The 17,367-nt window shown below is 36.1% G+C and overlaps 1 protein-coding gene across 1 annotated transcript; it reads right to left on the reverse strand.

The window, feature by feature from the left end:
- Positions 1-5,558: 5,558 nt before the first annotated feature.
- On the reverse strand, positions 5,559-9,974 carry LOC113728926 (putative disease resistance RPP13-like protein 1). Its single transcript, XM_027253276.2, has 2 exons — positions 5,929-9,974; positions 5,559-5,778 (listed from the first exon to the last, which is right to left on the reverse strand). Exons 1-2 carry the CDS (start codon positions 9,804-9,806, stop codon positions 5,775-5,777), a joined length of 3,882 nt encoding a protein of 1,293 aa, XP_027109077.2. The 5' UTR covers positions 9,807-9,974; the 3' UTR covers positions 5,559-5,774.
- Between the last annotated feature and the right edge of the window lie 7,393 nt (positions 9,975-17,367).

Below are 17,367 nucleotides of genomic sequence, written 5' to 3' on the forward strand. Positions count from 1 at the left end.
ATGGTATGCATTTACTTGAGACTTCTGTCATTGGGAACGTTTTTTAGCATAGGTGCGTTAAACAATTATTCCTAACAACTGGCCTAAAATTTTTTGTTACATATGGGTGCTATGCAGCGTATTGGTCAGCAGACACAGGATGCTATCAATGTTGATGATATCGGTGACATTGCATATCCACGTCTGTTGACCATCATGGATGGTGCATATGGTTCGATGCAATACCTCTGACGTTTTGATCGTATGGTTGTAGGACAATCCGATCTATTCGATTTTGGGCACCCTTCGGCATCAAATGTCCCATTTCAGACTCCAGGTCGACGAGTTCCATCTCAAACAGGACCTTCGTCTAGTCGTGGTAGACATAGGAGACATGGTCAGCACGATGGATCAACCGTTGCTGAACCTAGCGTTCAAGTCACTGGAATGGATACTCATCATCTGCACACGTCTCCGGTTCAGCAATTCACCACATTCGAATTTTCACCAATGCCGGGTGTAGATGCAGGGATGGCTGCACACTTTCATGTATCTGGGGACATGTTTATTCCACCGCCGGCGTCGATGACCATTGGTGCACAAGCAACACCGTTGCAACAATTTCATCCATTTGCTGCACCACCAACGCCAGTTGTAGACATGCATGGATTTGATCCACAATTTCCTTCTTCATCACAGTTACCTCCATATGAGCATGTCCCCATGACAGGAGACTTTTCTTCCCCTGCGGCATTACACCTTATATTTACTTTTCTTAGTGGAACGGGAGGTATTTCTTCATCGTTGGAGCTTCCTGATTATTACAGTTTCGGACTGCCATCGCTTTTTCCATCTACCGGCCAACCAAGTTATGCATCCAATCATGTATCGACAGGAGATTTTGTCACCTATCGTTCCACGAACGATTCTGAGAGCAGCGATACTTCCAATGCGTTTCCAGGGAGGATCCGCCGTTCCGTGATTATCCGAATCATCCTAGTGTCGTTCTTGACAAGCGTCAAATACGACGACCGAAGAGATTTTGCTGCCCTTCCACAATGCTGCAAAATGTTGGTAAGGGTAAGGGCAAGAGTTAAGGCAACATGCGCGCTAAGCATTGACTTTGTAAATAATGACTGTGCTAGGTAGTTATCTAATGAATGCTACTTTCCTTAACTTTAAACTTCATCTACGTTTAATTTCATTTCCATCTCAAACCCTAATTACTTAAATCCTAAACCCTAAATACAAAAGTGCAACCCTAAATACTTTATTCGATGTCATTAAAAAGAAACCCACTAACGTTGCAAAGCAAATAATAAACTAATGTTACAAACATAAATGGCGGATTAAAGAGTTTAGGACAATCTTAATGACAAAGGCAACAAAGATTCATGGGGGCTAAAGTTAAAAAATAAAAAATTATGGGTAAAAATATAAATTTTAAAATCTAAGGGCCCAAATGCAAATTCTGTAAAAATCACTTTTTTTTACTAACCTTTTATTCATTTGCTACTCAAATTTAGGCTAATTGGACTACCAAAGTGATTTACAAATCTACAAACAAAAGATTATTCATACTAGTTTCTAAAGTTGTTAAATTAAAATCCTAAACTTAATAAATTTACTTAAACCCCAATTTATACCTGAAAAGTCAGAATTAATTCACCAAAATACACATTAACATCATAAAGATAGGCTAGGACTCCACAAATGAGAAATTATATCCATTTTTTGCAAATCTTGAGGCCCTAGCATAATTATGCAAAAGTTAGGGGACAAATTATAAATATATTTTATGGACTTAGATGAAAATCATTGAACATAAGAACACAATCAAATTTTCAGAAAATTAAAGAATGCCTAAAACACATAAAATATCTAAAACTACATATTAAAAGAAAAACAAAGGAAAGATAAAAACAAAAGCTTGGTCCATATTCCTTAACCCAACCGAGTTCCATAACAAATTTGGACATTTGGCTGAGGCGTCTGATCCAAACAGAAATTACCTACATGAGTCTAATACAATGAATGTAAGCCCAAATGAAATATACGAGTAAGTCCAACTCAAAACTAAAGTAATTAAATTTAAAACCTAAACAAGGCTATGCTCTACCCACTGATGAAGGCCAAATATTAGTCCATGAATAACTCCCAAATTTAAGCCCAATAGAATTTTTTTTGTTATTTTCTAAGAAACTAGCCCCTAAGTCAGAGTATTTTTAAAAATATATACATTGATTACTTTAAGTATACACAAAACAAAAGAAAGGAAAACCCCTTGTCGTAATTTGATAATGGTTTATTGATTTACAGATAAAATTAGACAACAATTAGCGTTAGCCTTGTTATTAATTTGAAATACTAAACCCTAAAACCCTAAACCCTAAACTCTAAAACCCTAAACCCTAAAACCCTAACTTTAAAACCTTAACGCAAAAACCCTAACCCAAAAATCCTAAACCCTAACTTTAAAAACCAATTTCCGTAAAAACTTTTTTTTTGCCACAGTCAGCACGGCAGCGGCCTGCAAAACTGCTGCTACGTCTGGAAGTGTCAGCCGCTACCGTGCTGACTGTGCACGGCAGCGGCTGACACCTTCTGACCAGCACTGAAATTTTTGCTGAGCTTCTGACCGGCTGACAGCTTCTGATTGGGAAGGAAAAATTCATTTTGGCAGGTATAGTTTGAGAAATACCCCCTGTCAGAGCTTCATTTGGCGGATGTTTTTTTTTTATACGTATATTCTAAGCAATTAACCTTTTTATTGGGATCTTAATGGATTCCAAACTGCCTATGTAATTTGACTTCTAGTTTCAATCATCTTGTTATAAAACAATAGCTTGTCTCCGATTTAGGGCTCGTTTGGAATTGCGGTAATTTATTGAAAAGTATTTCCCTAGCAGATCTTTAATAAAAGTACTTGTCAACTGTTTAAAATATTTTAAATATATTGTTTGGAGACATAGTTCAATAAGTACCGATTATATTGGATAATATATAATTTGAAAATTTTTAAAAGTGTTTATCTCTTTATTTGGTTTATAACATAGAATAAGATGATTAAATTTGATATTTTATTTTTTAAATCACAAAAGCTACTCTAAAAGTACCAAATTTGAGTTTTTGGTAAAAAAATTTTAACACAAAAATCTTTACTCCTAATTTTATGGGATGATATTCACCAAACAATTTAAAAATACTTTTAACATCTAAAAGTACTTTTTTACCAAAAGTATCGCAACCCCAAACGGGCCCTTAATAGAGTCCAAATTTAGTTCAACTTCTTATCATGATGCAATTAGTGAGTGGAAAAATTCGGCCATTATTTGATACGTTAACATTTCTAATTAAGAATTTTTAGTTTGATAGGAGACGGGGAGTAAAATTGTAGGAGTCCTTTATAAGTAAAATTGTAAGAGTCCTTTATAGAGTAATGAGTAGGGACTAAACGATAAATCATCCAAGAGACTTTCTAGAGTGTGTGTGTGTATATAATATATATAGAGAGAGAGAGAGATTGGTCGATGGTCACAAATATGCCCCTGCAATCATATAAGTTTTATCTTTTAAGTTTATTCTCATTTTTCTTTTTTTTTTCTTTTCTTTCTTTCTGTTTTGACCCTTTTCTTTCTTCATCCTTTAATGTCGTAATGCTTTTTATTTTCTCTTAATATGTGTATATTCAAAATAAAACTTTTGATTGGCTATAGCTCATTCAATTTGTTGTCTGCTCCGGTTTTTATTTCTTTCTACAAAACGCCAAAACCAAAGATAGAGAGTTTGTATGGAGAAGAGATCAACAGAGGAGGCATAAAAGGGGACAAAATTTTAACATTTTTTCGGCTATAATCACATAAGACTGTGAACTTTTGTTAAGAATATTTCTACGATATTTTCAAGGTCTAAATTTTTCCTTGGAAGCCCTATGTCTAGACATGGGATGGGTGTAGACTTTGTATCTCTAAATATTGGTTTCAACTTAATTGATAATATCTTTTAGGACTTTATAATTTCTAGAATTATTTGTCTGGAGAAATAGAATTTCATGGCACACAATTTCACTTGAAGACAGGCCGTTTGTACAAAATTAAAAGACAAATAATTAATGGTTGTGTTTAGTCATCCAACTTGTGACTTGGGAAATAAGTTAGTGTCTAAATTGTGCCGTACAACTTGATGAGATGGTGTGAAACAATTTTAACCATTGAATTTTAAAAAACCAGTGATGATGATAATGACCTGATGAAGATCAAATTCAGTTGTTGATGCTGTTGTGGTCCTTGTGGGTTTCAATTAATTGGATCATTTGTTTAGTTCATTGGGCTGAGGTATTATAACAAACTCTTGGGTTGTTTTTGTTGGACTGGTCCAAGTTTTAATGGCCTTTCACAATTATTTTTTGCTTTTGGGATACAAATTCAATGTATGCCAAAATTTAAAAGGGCCATCTGAAATTATTTTTGGGATTATTTGGGGCTAATATAATTAGTGGGCCGAATGGTGCAGTTAACGGTTAAAAAAAAGAAAGGGAAACTGACTTTCTGGGCCTGTGCATGTAGGGCTTTTGTTCTTATAGTGGACATTTTGTTTGTTCTGTAATTGAACTTTTGGATCATAAAGCCCAACTTGAAAATTCCCAGCTAATCAAATATGTTTAGAAACCGAAATATGTTTAAAAATACCCAATTTAGAGCTGTATACATCCAAGAACTTATTTAAAGGCTCGATTTTATTATAACAACCAAAATTTTAACAAATGAACTCAACAACACTATTAAAAGTCCAAGTTTGCTTATATCCAAATTAAATAAAAAGAAGCCTTTTTTAAAGAGTAGGCTTAACTCTAAGGTTAAACCCAAATTCAAATCCAACTCGAACCAATATGTTCCAATTTATATCCAAATAGAAACTTTTTTTTATAGATAATTGGATTAAAATACTTTCTAAAAAGAGAGGTCTTTTCAAAAGGGGAAACTTTTCAAAATGGAAAACTTTCGGAATAGGGAAATCTTCATTTCTTTTCTTTTCTTAGAACCCTTTTCAGTTACTTGTTATAAAAGGTTGACATGTTTTATAGGATTATTTAAGATAAAAATAAGTAAATGAAATAGCATATATGAACTAATTAAGTCATATATATTATTGGCTATAAGTTGGAAGCAAGATTGCATATCTTTAGAAGATAAATGAAGAGGTAAATAGATTGGCGATCGCGTTCTAAGAATTATACAGTAAGGTGTTTAATAGGTGTGTTAAATGAAGAGTTTGAAATTCTTAAGTTAGGGTTGTATAAATTAGTAATGATAATTTGAAATATTTGTAGATTTTAATTTTAGTGACATTATCATTTTAAAGTAATTGTAAATTTTAGTGAATTTTTGTAAGTTATAATCAAGATGTCTAGTTTTCACGAGAATACAGTCTCACGGGTACGCCATGTGATGTTGCAAATTTAGTCCATGGACCCAAATTTGGAGTGAAGCGTCTTCACAGACTAGTAAGTGAGCATTGGTTTCTCCATAAACATTCCAATTGACTTCAGAAAAGGAAAAAATAAAAAAGAGGAAAAGAAAGAAAGAAACATGTGCTTATATATATACATACATATATACATATATAATTCTACAGTCTCTACAATTCTGAATAAGGCCCAACAAAGAGACTTACAATATCATCAAGGCAGGAAATGTAGGGACTTAGTAAAAAACAAGAACAAGATGGGCAGAATGAGATCCCGTGATTAGTTTCCTCTACAAATCTGCAGTTGAGCCTACGTGCCAACAAATATTTTACCTGAAAAAGAAAAATAAAATAAGTAGATAGAGTAAGATTTTGAACTTAAAAAACACGAAACTTCATTTGTACAGGAAAAAAAGTGAAAATCAGTAAGAAAACTGAACAATAAATAAAAGTGAAAATCAGGAACTCTAAATCTCTGAATACCTGATGCCATCACTGCCTATTCTCACAAGGGGAATCTCTTCAATCACGGGCCAGTAGTCTCCTCTATCCATCAAACACCTTTTCTCAAGAAGTGGGCATTGATAAATTAGTAGAGTTTGAAGCGGATTACGCAGCGATTCCTTTGGTAGGGATCCAAGCTTGGGGCAGTTAAAGATATGCAGATATTGAAGAGCTGTAAGACCTCGCAAGAACGTGGAGAGCGATTTCAGATTTGGTAAGTCACCAATGGCGACGGACCTAAGAGTTGGAGGAAGCAAAGCCAATCCATCATCGCCACTACCAGAAAATGATTCCAGCTCTGGATATCCACTGCAGATGCTGAAACTTTCAAGATACGTGAGTCTGTTGAGTCCCCATTCTGACAGGGGCTTCAGCTGTAAGTTTTCTCCTGCCCCTATGTGAAGAAACTTCAGACTGGGAGGAAAATCTCCTTGTGGAAATAGAGATCTTAGTCTTCCCAACCCACTGGGCAAGTAACTAACATTTTTGCATCTGTCCAAGGAAAGATATTCCGAACTTGGACTGGGCAATTGATCCAGATGATGATCACAATCGCTGATATACAAAGACCGGAGACTTGCAAAACAATAGACTGAACCAAGCATTGTCCTCAAATTCAGATATGGGCAACCAACGATTTCCAGTCTCTCAATCGATGTGCTGGTGTCCTCAATGACAATCTCTGGAGTAAGGTTCAGTTTCTGGCACTGCCAGATCTCAAGATTCCTAAGCTGAGGGAGGAGCAACTTCTCCATTGGCAAGCAACTGAGGGCTGAGCATCTGCTTATTTGCAATGTGTTAAGACCAGATAATGTAGGCAAAGACTGGAGAGCACTGCAACCTTTTATCTCAAGATATTTGAGCGTTGGTAAGACACCAAGCTCCTCCAAGGATGAAAGCTGTGAACATTCTGAAACAACTAAAGATTTTAGCTGCACAACGTTTATAGTGTTACTTGAGCCCCACAGATTTTTCAGTTGACGGCATTCATGTAATGTGATATCTTCAAGGCCTGATGGAAACTGCTTGAACACATCCTCGAGGGATGCGAGCCCTATAATCTGCCGAAACTCCAATTTGTATAATGAGGTCAAATTGTGAAAACATTTCGCAATTCCCAGCGAGCACTGTTTTAACTTTAGTTCAGAGAGTGAAGGAAGATGCAAAACAGGAATGCTTTTCAACTCTGGGCAGCAACTTATACAGAGCTTTCGGAGCAGAGGGAAGTGGCATTCGTTCTCTCCTGCTGAACTTAAGCAAGTCCATTCCTCCCATTGTGGCATGTCATTAAATGTTAGACTTTCAAGCGATGGAAAGGAAAATTCCCAAGAGCAATCTTTGCCACAAAACTCCGTACCTACTGCCTTCACCCCAAGCATGCTTTGAATGCTCAAATCCTTGAGCGCAGGCAATTGCCCGAGTGATGGTAAACACTTGCAGTATGTACAACCTCTAAGGCTTACTTTTACTAATTTAGTAAATGAAGAATCCCCCACCCAGGAAGAGAATTTGTCTCCCCTATAGAACTCAATTTCAAGACTCGTTAGGTTTGTGTATGGTCGTAGCGCCTCAAGCAAATCTTGTTGAAGAACTTTACTCAGAGAATCATCATATTCACTATTCCATGCCAATACTATGTTATCAAGGTCCCTCTTGTTCTTCAAGTTGGCATCCCGTGCTTCTTGAACATTCGTAACATTTTGCAACTCCAGAATGGCGAGTGACCCTGCCAGTAAGGACAAGTTCCCCAAGTCATTCAGCCTGAACCCACCATGTTTGCTCACAACCACTTTGGATAGTGTCTGCAAGCTCGTCAACTGATCAATCCCTGAAGGCATCTTACACAATTGACTAGTATTGGAATTTTCAAGATGGCGCAGGTTAATTAATTTTCTAATACCTACCGGTAAGTTAATCAGCTCCCTGCAGTTGCTCAAACGTAGTGTTTGTAAATTGCAAAGATTACTCAATGATTCAGGCAACAATTTCAGCCAAGTACCAGACAAATTCAGGTACCTTAGATGTATTAATTCACCGATGGAATTTGGTAGATCAGAGATAGCATAGCCACTGAATGATAGCACCCTTGAGTATCGCAATTCCAGCAAAAGTTCTGCTACGACCTTTTTAGCGATGTAAAACGGCAAGCCTTCATACTTGACAAAAATGGGCAATGGTAGGAAACTTCGCAAATGTTTTGCTTTCTGAAGAGTTTTAAACTTTTGTGTAGCTCCATACCCTGAACTTGTGAATGATGCGTACCTAACCTTGTCAAGGATCGTGCATTTGATGTTCTCTTCCAAGTCGTCTGTCAGTCTGGAACAAAAATCTCCAGCAACATATCTGGCTAGATCGTTAATAAGGTCATGCATCACAAAACGTGAACTAGTGGAACTAGACTGCTGGAAGAAGGACCTCATTAGTAGCTCCTTAAAATAATTGTCCCCTATGTCCTCCATAAGTTCGCTTGCTTTTGACTCCTCGATAAAACCCTCTGCCATCCAGAGCAATACAAGCTCATATTTGTCAAACTCATAGTCCTTGGGAAATATGGAGCAGTAAGCAAAGCACGGTTTTAGGTGGGCAGGAAGATGATAATAGCTTAATCTTAGTGCTGGAAGAATGTCACTTTGATCCTCTTTTATTTCCCATATCTCACTGTTCAGTATATCCGTCCATTCATCTGGGGTCGATCTAGCACGCAACAACCCTCCAAGAGTCTTCACGGCCAAGGGCAAGTTCTTACATTTCCTTACAATACTCCTACCAATGCCTTCTAGATTGGGGTACCTGTCAAAATTTGTCCTTCCCAGTGCATGTCTTGCCAGTAAGCATAAGCTGTCATCATCTGTCAACTCCTTCAGACTATATCCAGCAGTGGAAGACACTACTGATGCCACCCTATGATTCCGAGTGGTGACAATTATCTTGCTCCCAGATGAACCAACTAGAAATGGGCGGCACAGGATGTCCCAGTCCTCATATTTTTCATTCCAAACATCATCTAAAACAATTAGAAACCTCTTCCTGGTCAAGGCCTCACTCAGTTTCACTTGAACCATATTCAGATCCTCATAATCACAGCCACCCGCTGTGATTGCTTTAAGGATTGTCTTTGTTACCCCAAAAATGTCAAAATCATCTGAAACACAAGCCCAAGCCTTGGAATCGAAAAATTTGTTGACTCTGTCATCATTGTACACCATTTGAGCAAGAGTTGTTTTACCAATCCCTCCCATGCCAACAATTGGTATCACAACCACTTTATCATCACTCGATTCATTTGAAAGGAGCAATTTGAGCAGCTCTTCTTTGTCATTCTCTCGACCATAAACATAAGACTCCACTAAGGAAGTTGATGGCAATCTATCCCTAGTTTTGTTCGGCCTCTTTGCTACAGTCTCTACCAAATGGAGGATATTGATTTGTTCTTTCAGGCTCTCCAATCTTCTAGTTATTTCATCCACCTTGGGAGCCATATTTCTGTTGAACTTATAATCTTTAACAGAAAATTTTGTACAACAGGAAGGGATTTTAACCTTTCTTACCTTGCTAGTAGAGCCTTGAGCTTCCAGCAACCTTCTTCGACAAGCTTCTGTGGAGAATTCGTCAATCACATCATCCATATCATATGCCAAATCCTGAAGATCATCTAGCCAGTGCTTCACAGCAATCCTCATATTCTGCTTGTCCTCTGCATCATCAAGCACTACCTGAATCAGGGATAGCACTTGGCTCCATCGTTTCAGCTGAGTATCTAAGCCTTCTGAGCGCGCAAGTTTCTTCAAATCAACAGAAGCAAGCTTGTCAAATATCACCTTGATGATTGCACCAAGAAAGACTTCTATCAGTGCCATTTTGTTATCTAATCTTTGTTTCCTTTTTTTTTCGGGATTATCTTTTGTAAGTAAGCAACAAGAAAAATAAAACTTATGAAAACTCAAAAGGGGAGATAAGATTGAAAGGTAGAAAAAAAGCAGTTTCTTCACCAGAAATGGATCAGTGCCAAATACTTGCCCCAGTGATTTTTGAACTGGTGAGGAAAAAGTTTCTAAAAGCACGTCATCAATTTTTAAATTAGCTCAAATAAGATAAGCTTTTATATGTTGAAGTTGACCAACATGCTTAATTATTTTATGTCAATTTGTGTAATTTGATTGTATTCCAAGACATCAAATTAATTAATTATCTATAACATGAAATCATACTAAATACAGTTTCTCCTTTTGCTACTTCTTTTTTTTTTTTTTTTTTGGATTTTGAAAATTGATCTCTCCTAATATCTGACAGATTTTGAAGTATGATTCTGATGTAACTATTTGCCATTCAACAGGATAGGTGATTAAGTACATCAGATTTACCTGTTAGCCATGAATTGTAAAACAGAACGTATGAAATAAATTTTAAGAGAGAGAGAGAGAGCTTGTAACGATGATAACTATAATTATTCGTCTCACAGAAATATCAAATAATATTGGAAGTTGACTTGACTATGCTAATGGGTAATGTACCTATCTAATTTGTTTTGCTGCAAGTTTTTTTTTTATTTTATTTTGGGTGGGTGGGAGGGGAGGGGAGTTCTTCTTGGGTTTAATCAACAAGTAAAGAAAAGCTGGCAGTGTTGCTTAAGACAATTGAAGTTGCGGGGGAGGTTGTTAAGACAATTTGATTTTTAAACCAACCTTCCACACAAACTAAAACCAGAAGCTCCATACGAAGTTAATTTAAAGATCTTCTTGCCTTCGATCTAAGGGATGGGAATGGAACTTGTGGTAGACAGAACATATTAGTTGCCGCACATCATGCCATCTACTATGATATTCCACATCGAAACTCTCGAAAGAGGAAAGTAAAGATATATAACGGTTGGCCCGTTGAATAATTAATAACATTGGGTTAATTTAGTGACAGGTTGTCAGCCTGTGCAATAATAAAAACCTGCTCAAACTAAAAGTAATTTCTGTAGATAGTGGTGAACATGGTCGAATCCACAGGGGGACTGGGAGTAATTGTTTCTTTTCAAATTCACAGTAACCAGGGGGTGTTTTTGTGCAGAGAGTGACAATCAAATAAATGCAAATAAAATCCAAGGAACTACTAAAAATTAAATAATAATTTACTAAACTCAAATGAATGATAACTAAGGTTCTAGCCAAGAAATAACTTCAACAATGGTTCACCTAATTGATCATCGATGCAAAGCCAATTCCAATTAGTTACTAATAAATATGTTATAACTGCCTAACAAGCGATGACAGTCAATCCCTCCTTACTGTGTCGGTGATTAAGATACGCCCGTTAATCACTGCCCTAATTGGAGAATAATTCTAGGTACGCCCGTAAGATATAATTCCCCAATTGCTTTACGTATTAGAGGAGCCCTATTCTAACCAAATAATACACTACCAGGGTTATTTTAGGTTAGCCCGCATATTTCCCTGACACAAATCCAATCATACCAGTTGTCACTATTTTGAGACAATTAAACAATTACGGATTTAACGTCCCAATTGACAATAGATTATCAAATTAACTAATTATCCGGATCCAAGACAATCAATTAATTAAACAATCATAAGCACTGCAACTAACGAATATGCGAATACCAATAAATAAAGGAAAAGATAAAATTAAATCGATCTCACAATTTTTTAGGCGAACCAGAGCCTCCGTTGTCTCTTGACTAGAGTGGAAAAAATTAGCTCATGATTGATGAACAAAACCCACAGGAAATTGGAGAGAAAAATGCAACCATCAATTGGAAAATGGGTAAACTTGATTCGATGGAGTGCTGACTAGAAAGAAAAGCTACAGGAAGTACTTAATTGTTTTGCCTCTCCTAACATACGAGGAAGAGACACTACTCAAAGCTAAAGAAAAAGACAAGTCCCCCAAAAAGCTAAGCTAAAAGATGAAAACCACTAAGAAGAAATATAAGTCCAGTTCTCTGCTCTCCTTGTGCGGCGGCCCAGCACCAAGAAGAAGCCCTCAAGCCGTCCTTCCTTCGCAGAATTTACCAAAATGGGCGTTACATCTTCTTTTTCAAAAATGCCCCTCGGACAAGCTTTATCATTTGGATTCCTTTTCTGCCAAAGTGGCACCTGTTATCATATTTTCGTTCTATTCACTGAAATAAATGCAAAATACTAAAAGTGAGTAGAATCCAACAATTAATCCATATCGGGTCAAGTAATAGGGGAAATTAATAATAAAATAAAGGAGAAAATTGCAACCTATCATTTAGCTTTTATTGGGCCAGTCCAGCAGGCACGGACCATTACAAATGGTATTAGAGCGAATCTCGTATGGTCTCTATGTAAGGTGAGCCTAGGTCAAGTGGTGTGGTTCCAACTAACAACTAAGAGTTTTAGTTTGAAATCTAAAGTTTGAATCCATTAAACTATTGAATTGTTAAGTATTAAATATAATACATTTGAGTACATATCATATGAGAACCCAAAAATTTTCACATTTTCTCAACATTATTTTATTTCTTTGCCTACATTTTATACTTTCCTTGGAAATATTAAAATTTCTATGCATTTTTACAAGCAAGTGCAATTTTAAAATTATTTTCCTAATATGAATTAGTGTACGTTAATTTGAAGTGCGTTATAGATGTGGGACCCGCTAGTGTGATATAATTTTGGTGACTAAGTGATTTTTGTGCTAAGTGTTATTATTATACAAGGTGCTAGAGGATAATTAGAGATTTGTTATATGATGTAACCATTGGAAGCCAAAGGATTAGAGAAAACAATAGAAGGGCCAAGTGGTGCAAACCCATTGGAGGTTGGATTTTGACCTCATTTTCATCTTTACTAAAAACCAAATTTTGACCCAAAATATCTTCACTTTTCTTGCTTCTTGGCCGACTCTCTTGAGGGGAGAAACAAGAGAGAGCTCTTCAATTTCTTGCTTCCAAACTTGTTCAAATCTTGTGTTTTAGCCAATCAAATTTGAAACTACACCATACAAGTGCTCAACTAGGAAGTTTGATGGTTTTGGTGGAGTTGTTTTGGAGGAGGAAAGACTAAACCACTATCTTCTTGTGGTTTTAATGTATCTTGCCAAGAAATCTCTCTTTACTTTTAATACTAGATTTGTTGCTAGCTTATTTGTGGTTCAAGGGTGCTCGTAATGCTTATATCAAGAGATTTTGGATGATTGGAGTGATGCATTTGAGTTAGGGTTTGAATTATTCCCCTCTCATACTTGTTGTATGGATGGTTTATGATGTATGTAAGCTTGTATAAGAGGTTGTGGTAGTAATTTAAGCAAGAAATGAAGAGATTTCCCTTTTAAACCCCAAATTCCAGATTTCAGGAAATCTTATTTTCAGTTCTGTCCGTTTCTGTTTGCCTATGATAGAGGCCGAATTAGGCTTACCATAAAACATAAAAGTTGTAGTATTATGTCTTAGCTTTCCAACGCCACTGAAAACGCCTCAATCGCACTTCGGTAGCCTGAGTTACTGTCATTTACGCATAGTGTGGTTAACTGACCTGTTTGTGAGATTCTGGTTCTGTAATTCAAAATTTTGACCTAGATACACTACGAACTGGACTAAGTGGTCTTCATCAAAGTTGTAGCTCTCTGTCTTAACTTAAAAACGGTATAAATTGCACCTCAATCCGATAAGCGTAGCCTCGGTTGTGTCCGTTACGCAAAATAACGTCAAATCTGTCTTTTGTTTCTTGACTCAACCTTCATTTCCGCACATGTTCCTAGCTTGATTTTGTACTTGTATGACTTGGAGCCTATGGAATGGCTATTGAAATGAAATGATTTTGTGTGTGAATTTGGGATTGATTGAGGACAATAATGAAGCCATAAATGGCTGGAAAACAGGTAAATACAAAGGGCGTGCTGCCCAAATTTACGCTCGAGAACTAGGTCGATGTACTTGCGACTTGAGTAAGGCTTGAAAGCAAATACCACGTGAACCATCTAGGGTATTTACGTCTTCTTTTATTGAGATATATAAGTTCGAATTTAGCCGAAACTTGTACCCTTGGAAAAAATGAAATTTACGACTAATAGAAATACGTTTGCTTTGTCACTTCGACTCAATTGGAGATTTTAAAGTTTTACGAGTGAGCATAAGTTTTACAAATATTTTACTTATGTTCTTTGGTTTCAATGTACTCTTTTCACTATCAAAACCATATTTATATTTCATACTAGTACGTATTCGAATTTTCTTTGAATCACTTAAATCTTTGATGGTTGAAACATAATGTGTTCTTTTGATTATATTAGGGTTCATCGGTGACTGACGGTATTATCCGGCAGGATATTTTGGATATTATTTTGCGTAAATAGGTGAGTGTTCCTTGTTTGTTTTATTTTCATTGACTATGTGGCTTGTTCTTGATTATATGACTTGTTATGAATGAATGATAACATGTTAAATGTTTTCAATGATTACTTAAAATGAGTTTTCTAGGCGAGTGTGTATTTTATCGCACTTGACCTAAATGAATGTGAAATTTTCAATGATTGAATGATTATATGTGCATGAATGTAAGCCTCTCGGCTGAACTGAGCCCTGCCCTTCGTTACTGATTGACTCGAGCCAGAAGCGGACTCGGTCGGGCGATTTAGTGACCCTGGGTGAACGTTTGGTATACTCGAGTATTACCTTGTAATCTGGTGGAGCCTGGCCAACGTCCAGGAGGGGGTGAAATGAAATGAATGAACGAATATCAATGTAAATGAAGGGTTTTACTTATCAAAATGCATTTTCAAACGATAGGAGGAATAAGGAAATGAAAGGAGAATGAATGAATGGCTCCATGTGAGCATTTATCCTTTTAATGAATGTTATTATTGATTTATATTGTCATGTTTCTTGAATTACTTGCTATCTATGGTTAATGTATTGAACTCATTGTTTGTTTATGTGTTTGGAACTTCACTGAGCTTTTAGCTCATTCCGTTAGTTTTGTTTTCCTTAACAGGGGATGTGAGCAAGGACGAGAACTCTGTATAGACTAGCTTAGTCTAGTTCTTTGGATTCTTTTGTAACGGTTCTCGCCCTAGCACTTGGCAAGGGTGGATGTATGAGGAATTGGGAACCTTTGTATATTTGAAGTTTGTAATTCCTTTGGAGATAGGAATGTATATAAGTTTATGTTTTAAGTTTGGGATTGTTATTCGCTTGTTTTGTAAATTTTATCTTCAATTCCTTGAGGTGAATGATTGAGTCCCGGCGAGAGTTGGGCAGACGGTCCGCTGAACCCTTTGGTTCGCCTTAGGGTAAGGTAGGGCTGTCACATATCACATCTAGTGATAAGTGAATAGTTTATCATTTAGTTTTGAGAGCAAATTTTACCTAAAAAATTCAATGCTACTTAATTTATTCAGATGTTTAATATTTTGTTATCAAACGATCTAAATATGTTAACATCTGATTACATTAAATTTAAGTGCTAAATGAAATTATCAAACAGGATCTAAATAAGAAAGTATAAGGAACTAAGTACTATATGGGACTAAACCCCACATTAGACGGTCGCCTTTAGAATTCGTACGAGTTACCACTAGAATCTGCATATGACTAAATAATCAGTGGGATTGCAACGGATTTTTCTTAACAATCTAGAATCCGCTCACGATTAAATGATCAGTTGAATTGCAACGGGGTTTCTTAACAATAAGTCAAGTCATTTGTGGAAAATAAATGGGACGCCATAAACTGCACTAACCACAAACTGCACTATCCACAAATTAGAAATATGAAAGAGATGGAGTCAGCCAAAGTGAGGCTCATGAAGCTTAGGATTCTGATGCTTATGGGATGATGTAAGCTGCTTGCCCATTGGGCTGTCACACTCTTTGCAAGATTTCGTAGTTGGTCAACATTGTGACCTCCTTGAACCGTTAGATGATAGGCCTATAACCGCAGGGATAGAGCAGGAAAACATTACGGTACGTGAAGTGTCAGCTTTGGAAACAAGGGTCTAGCGTAACCCTTCCCAAAACACTTACAGACACGGCTAAAATAATGTCAACACAAAAAAACACATGGAAGTAATATTAAAATATTACACAAGATCGACGAAAGCACGGGGATTATTCAATCAATCTATTAATTTTCCTCTCTCACAACTCAACTCACTCAACAAATTCTTTGACTCAACTTAACAAGGCTCAACTCAACTCTCTAATTGAATATGAAACAGGCATCACATATATGTAGGCAATAGCTTACCATATAACTAAAGACTCGAGTGACTTCCACCGACTTGGACTAAGAAACCAATTACACTTAGAAAACCAACTAATCAAGGATTCGGACTTGACTATTCACCGACCAAAATTTAAGGAAACTAACAAGTTGACAGCAGATTAAAACGTTACCATGTAATTGGTTATAGTAACAACTTTAATCTAATAATCTAAACAAATAAATGACGTCAGCTTGATTTAATTTCCTTCAAATAACACACGGGAAACACCTAGAACACCCAAAACAATCCATCAACCACTAACCCTCTCCTTCCTCCCCCACCCAAGCCCCCTGCGCCAACCCTCTGCCGCCTCCTCCACCTCCCCTGCCTGCCACCAGCTCCCCAATCACTTCTCCTACTCTCATGCTCGCCAAAAATTGGGGTCTTTTTATGTGGTTACGAGTAATATATAATGGTATGCTCATTGAAGTAGTACACCATCACTCAGTTAAAGCAAACCATTACAACTAATAATTCATTGGCACCAATTAAAGGGCAGTCAGCTTGGACACTCATCAAGACACATCCAAGTGCACATAGTTAGACATTTTCACAAACTAGTAATAAAGCACGTGCTTGCACGTGAACATGATGCTTTTAGATTTTTTTTCCTTTAAAATTTTTAGAAAATCAATTATTTTAAAGGAATAAATGTAATTGAGACAAAAAATATGATATTTCATATTTATATTATTTTATATTTTTCTGAACTTAGTTTTCCCTAACCAAACATAAATGCACAAGTAATAAACCACTCTTTGTTTTAAGAGCACTTTTATTTTGTAACAGTATCAATATTTTTGTCTTTTGGTTAAATTTAGATGACCTAAATGTTTTTTTTATGCCATTTGAGTTTAAATTTTCAATTTTTCGAATAATTTGTTGCTCCCTTTAAGTTATTCTATGAATTGTTTATTTGTTTTAGTGAGATTTTCTAATTATTATTATTTCTTGCTAATTGTGGATTGTAAAATGATCTATATTGCTACTGTAATTATAATAGTATCAAAATATATTGAAATTCCATTGTTCGAATTTAAATAGCTTAACTTTAGAGAGAAATGTTTTGATTTGGTAAAACTTATTTGTATTTCTCACTGATGACATGCTTTATGAATATAGAGTTTCTATGATTAAATATTGTAAGATGTTAAGATTATTTATTAGATAATAGTTAAACTAA

The sequence above is a fragment of the Coffea arabica genome, chromosome 2e (genome assembly GCF_036785885.1).
Source record: "Coffea arabica cultivar ET-39 chromosome 2e, Coffea Arabica ET-39 HiFi, whole genome shotgun sequence".
In the NCBI taxonomy this organism is placed as follows: Eukaryota; Viridiplantae; Streptophyta; class Magnoliopsida; order Gentianales; family Rubiaceae; genus Coffea; species Coffea arabica.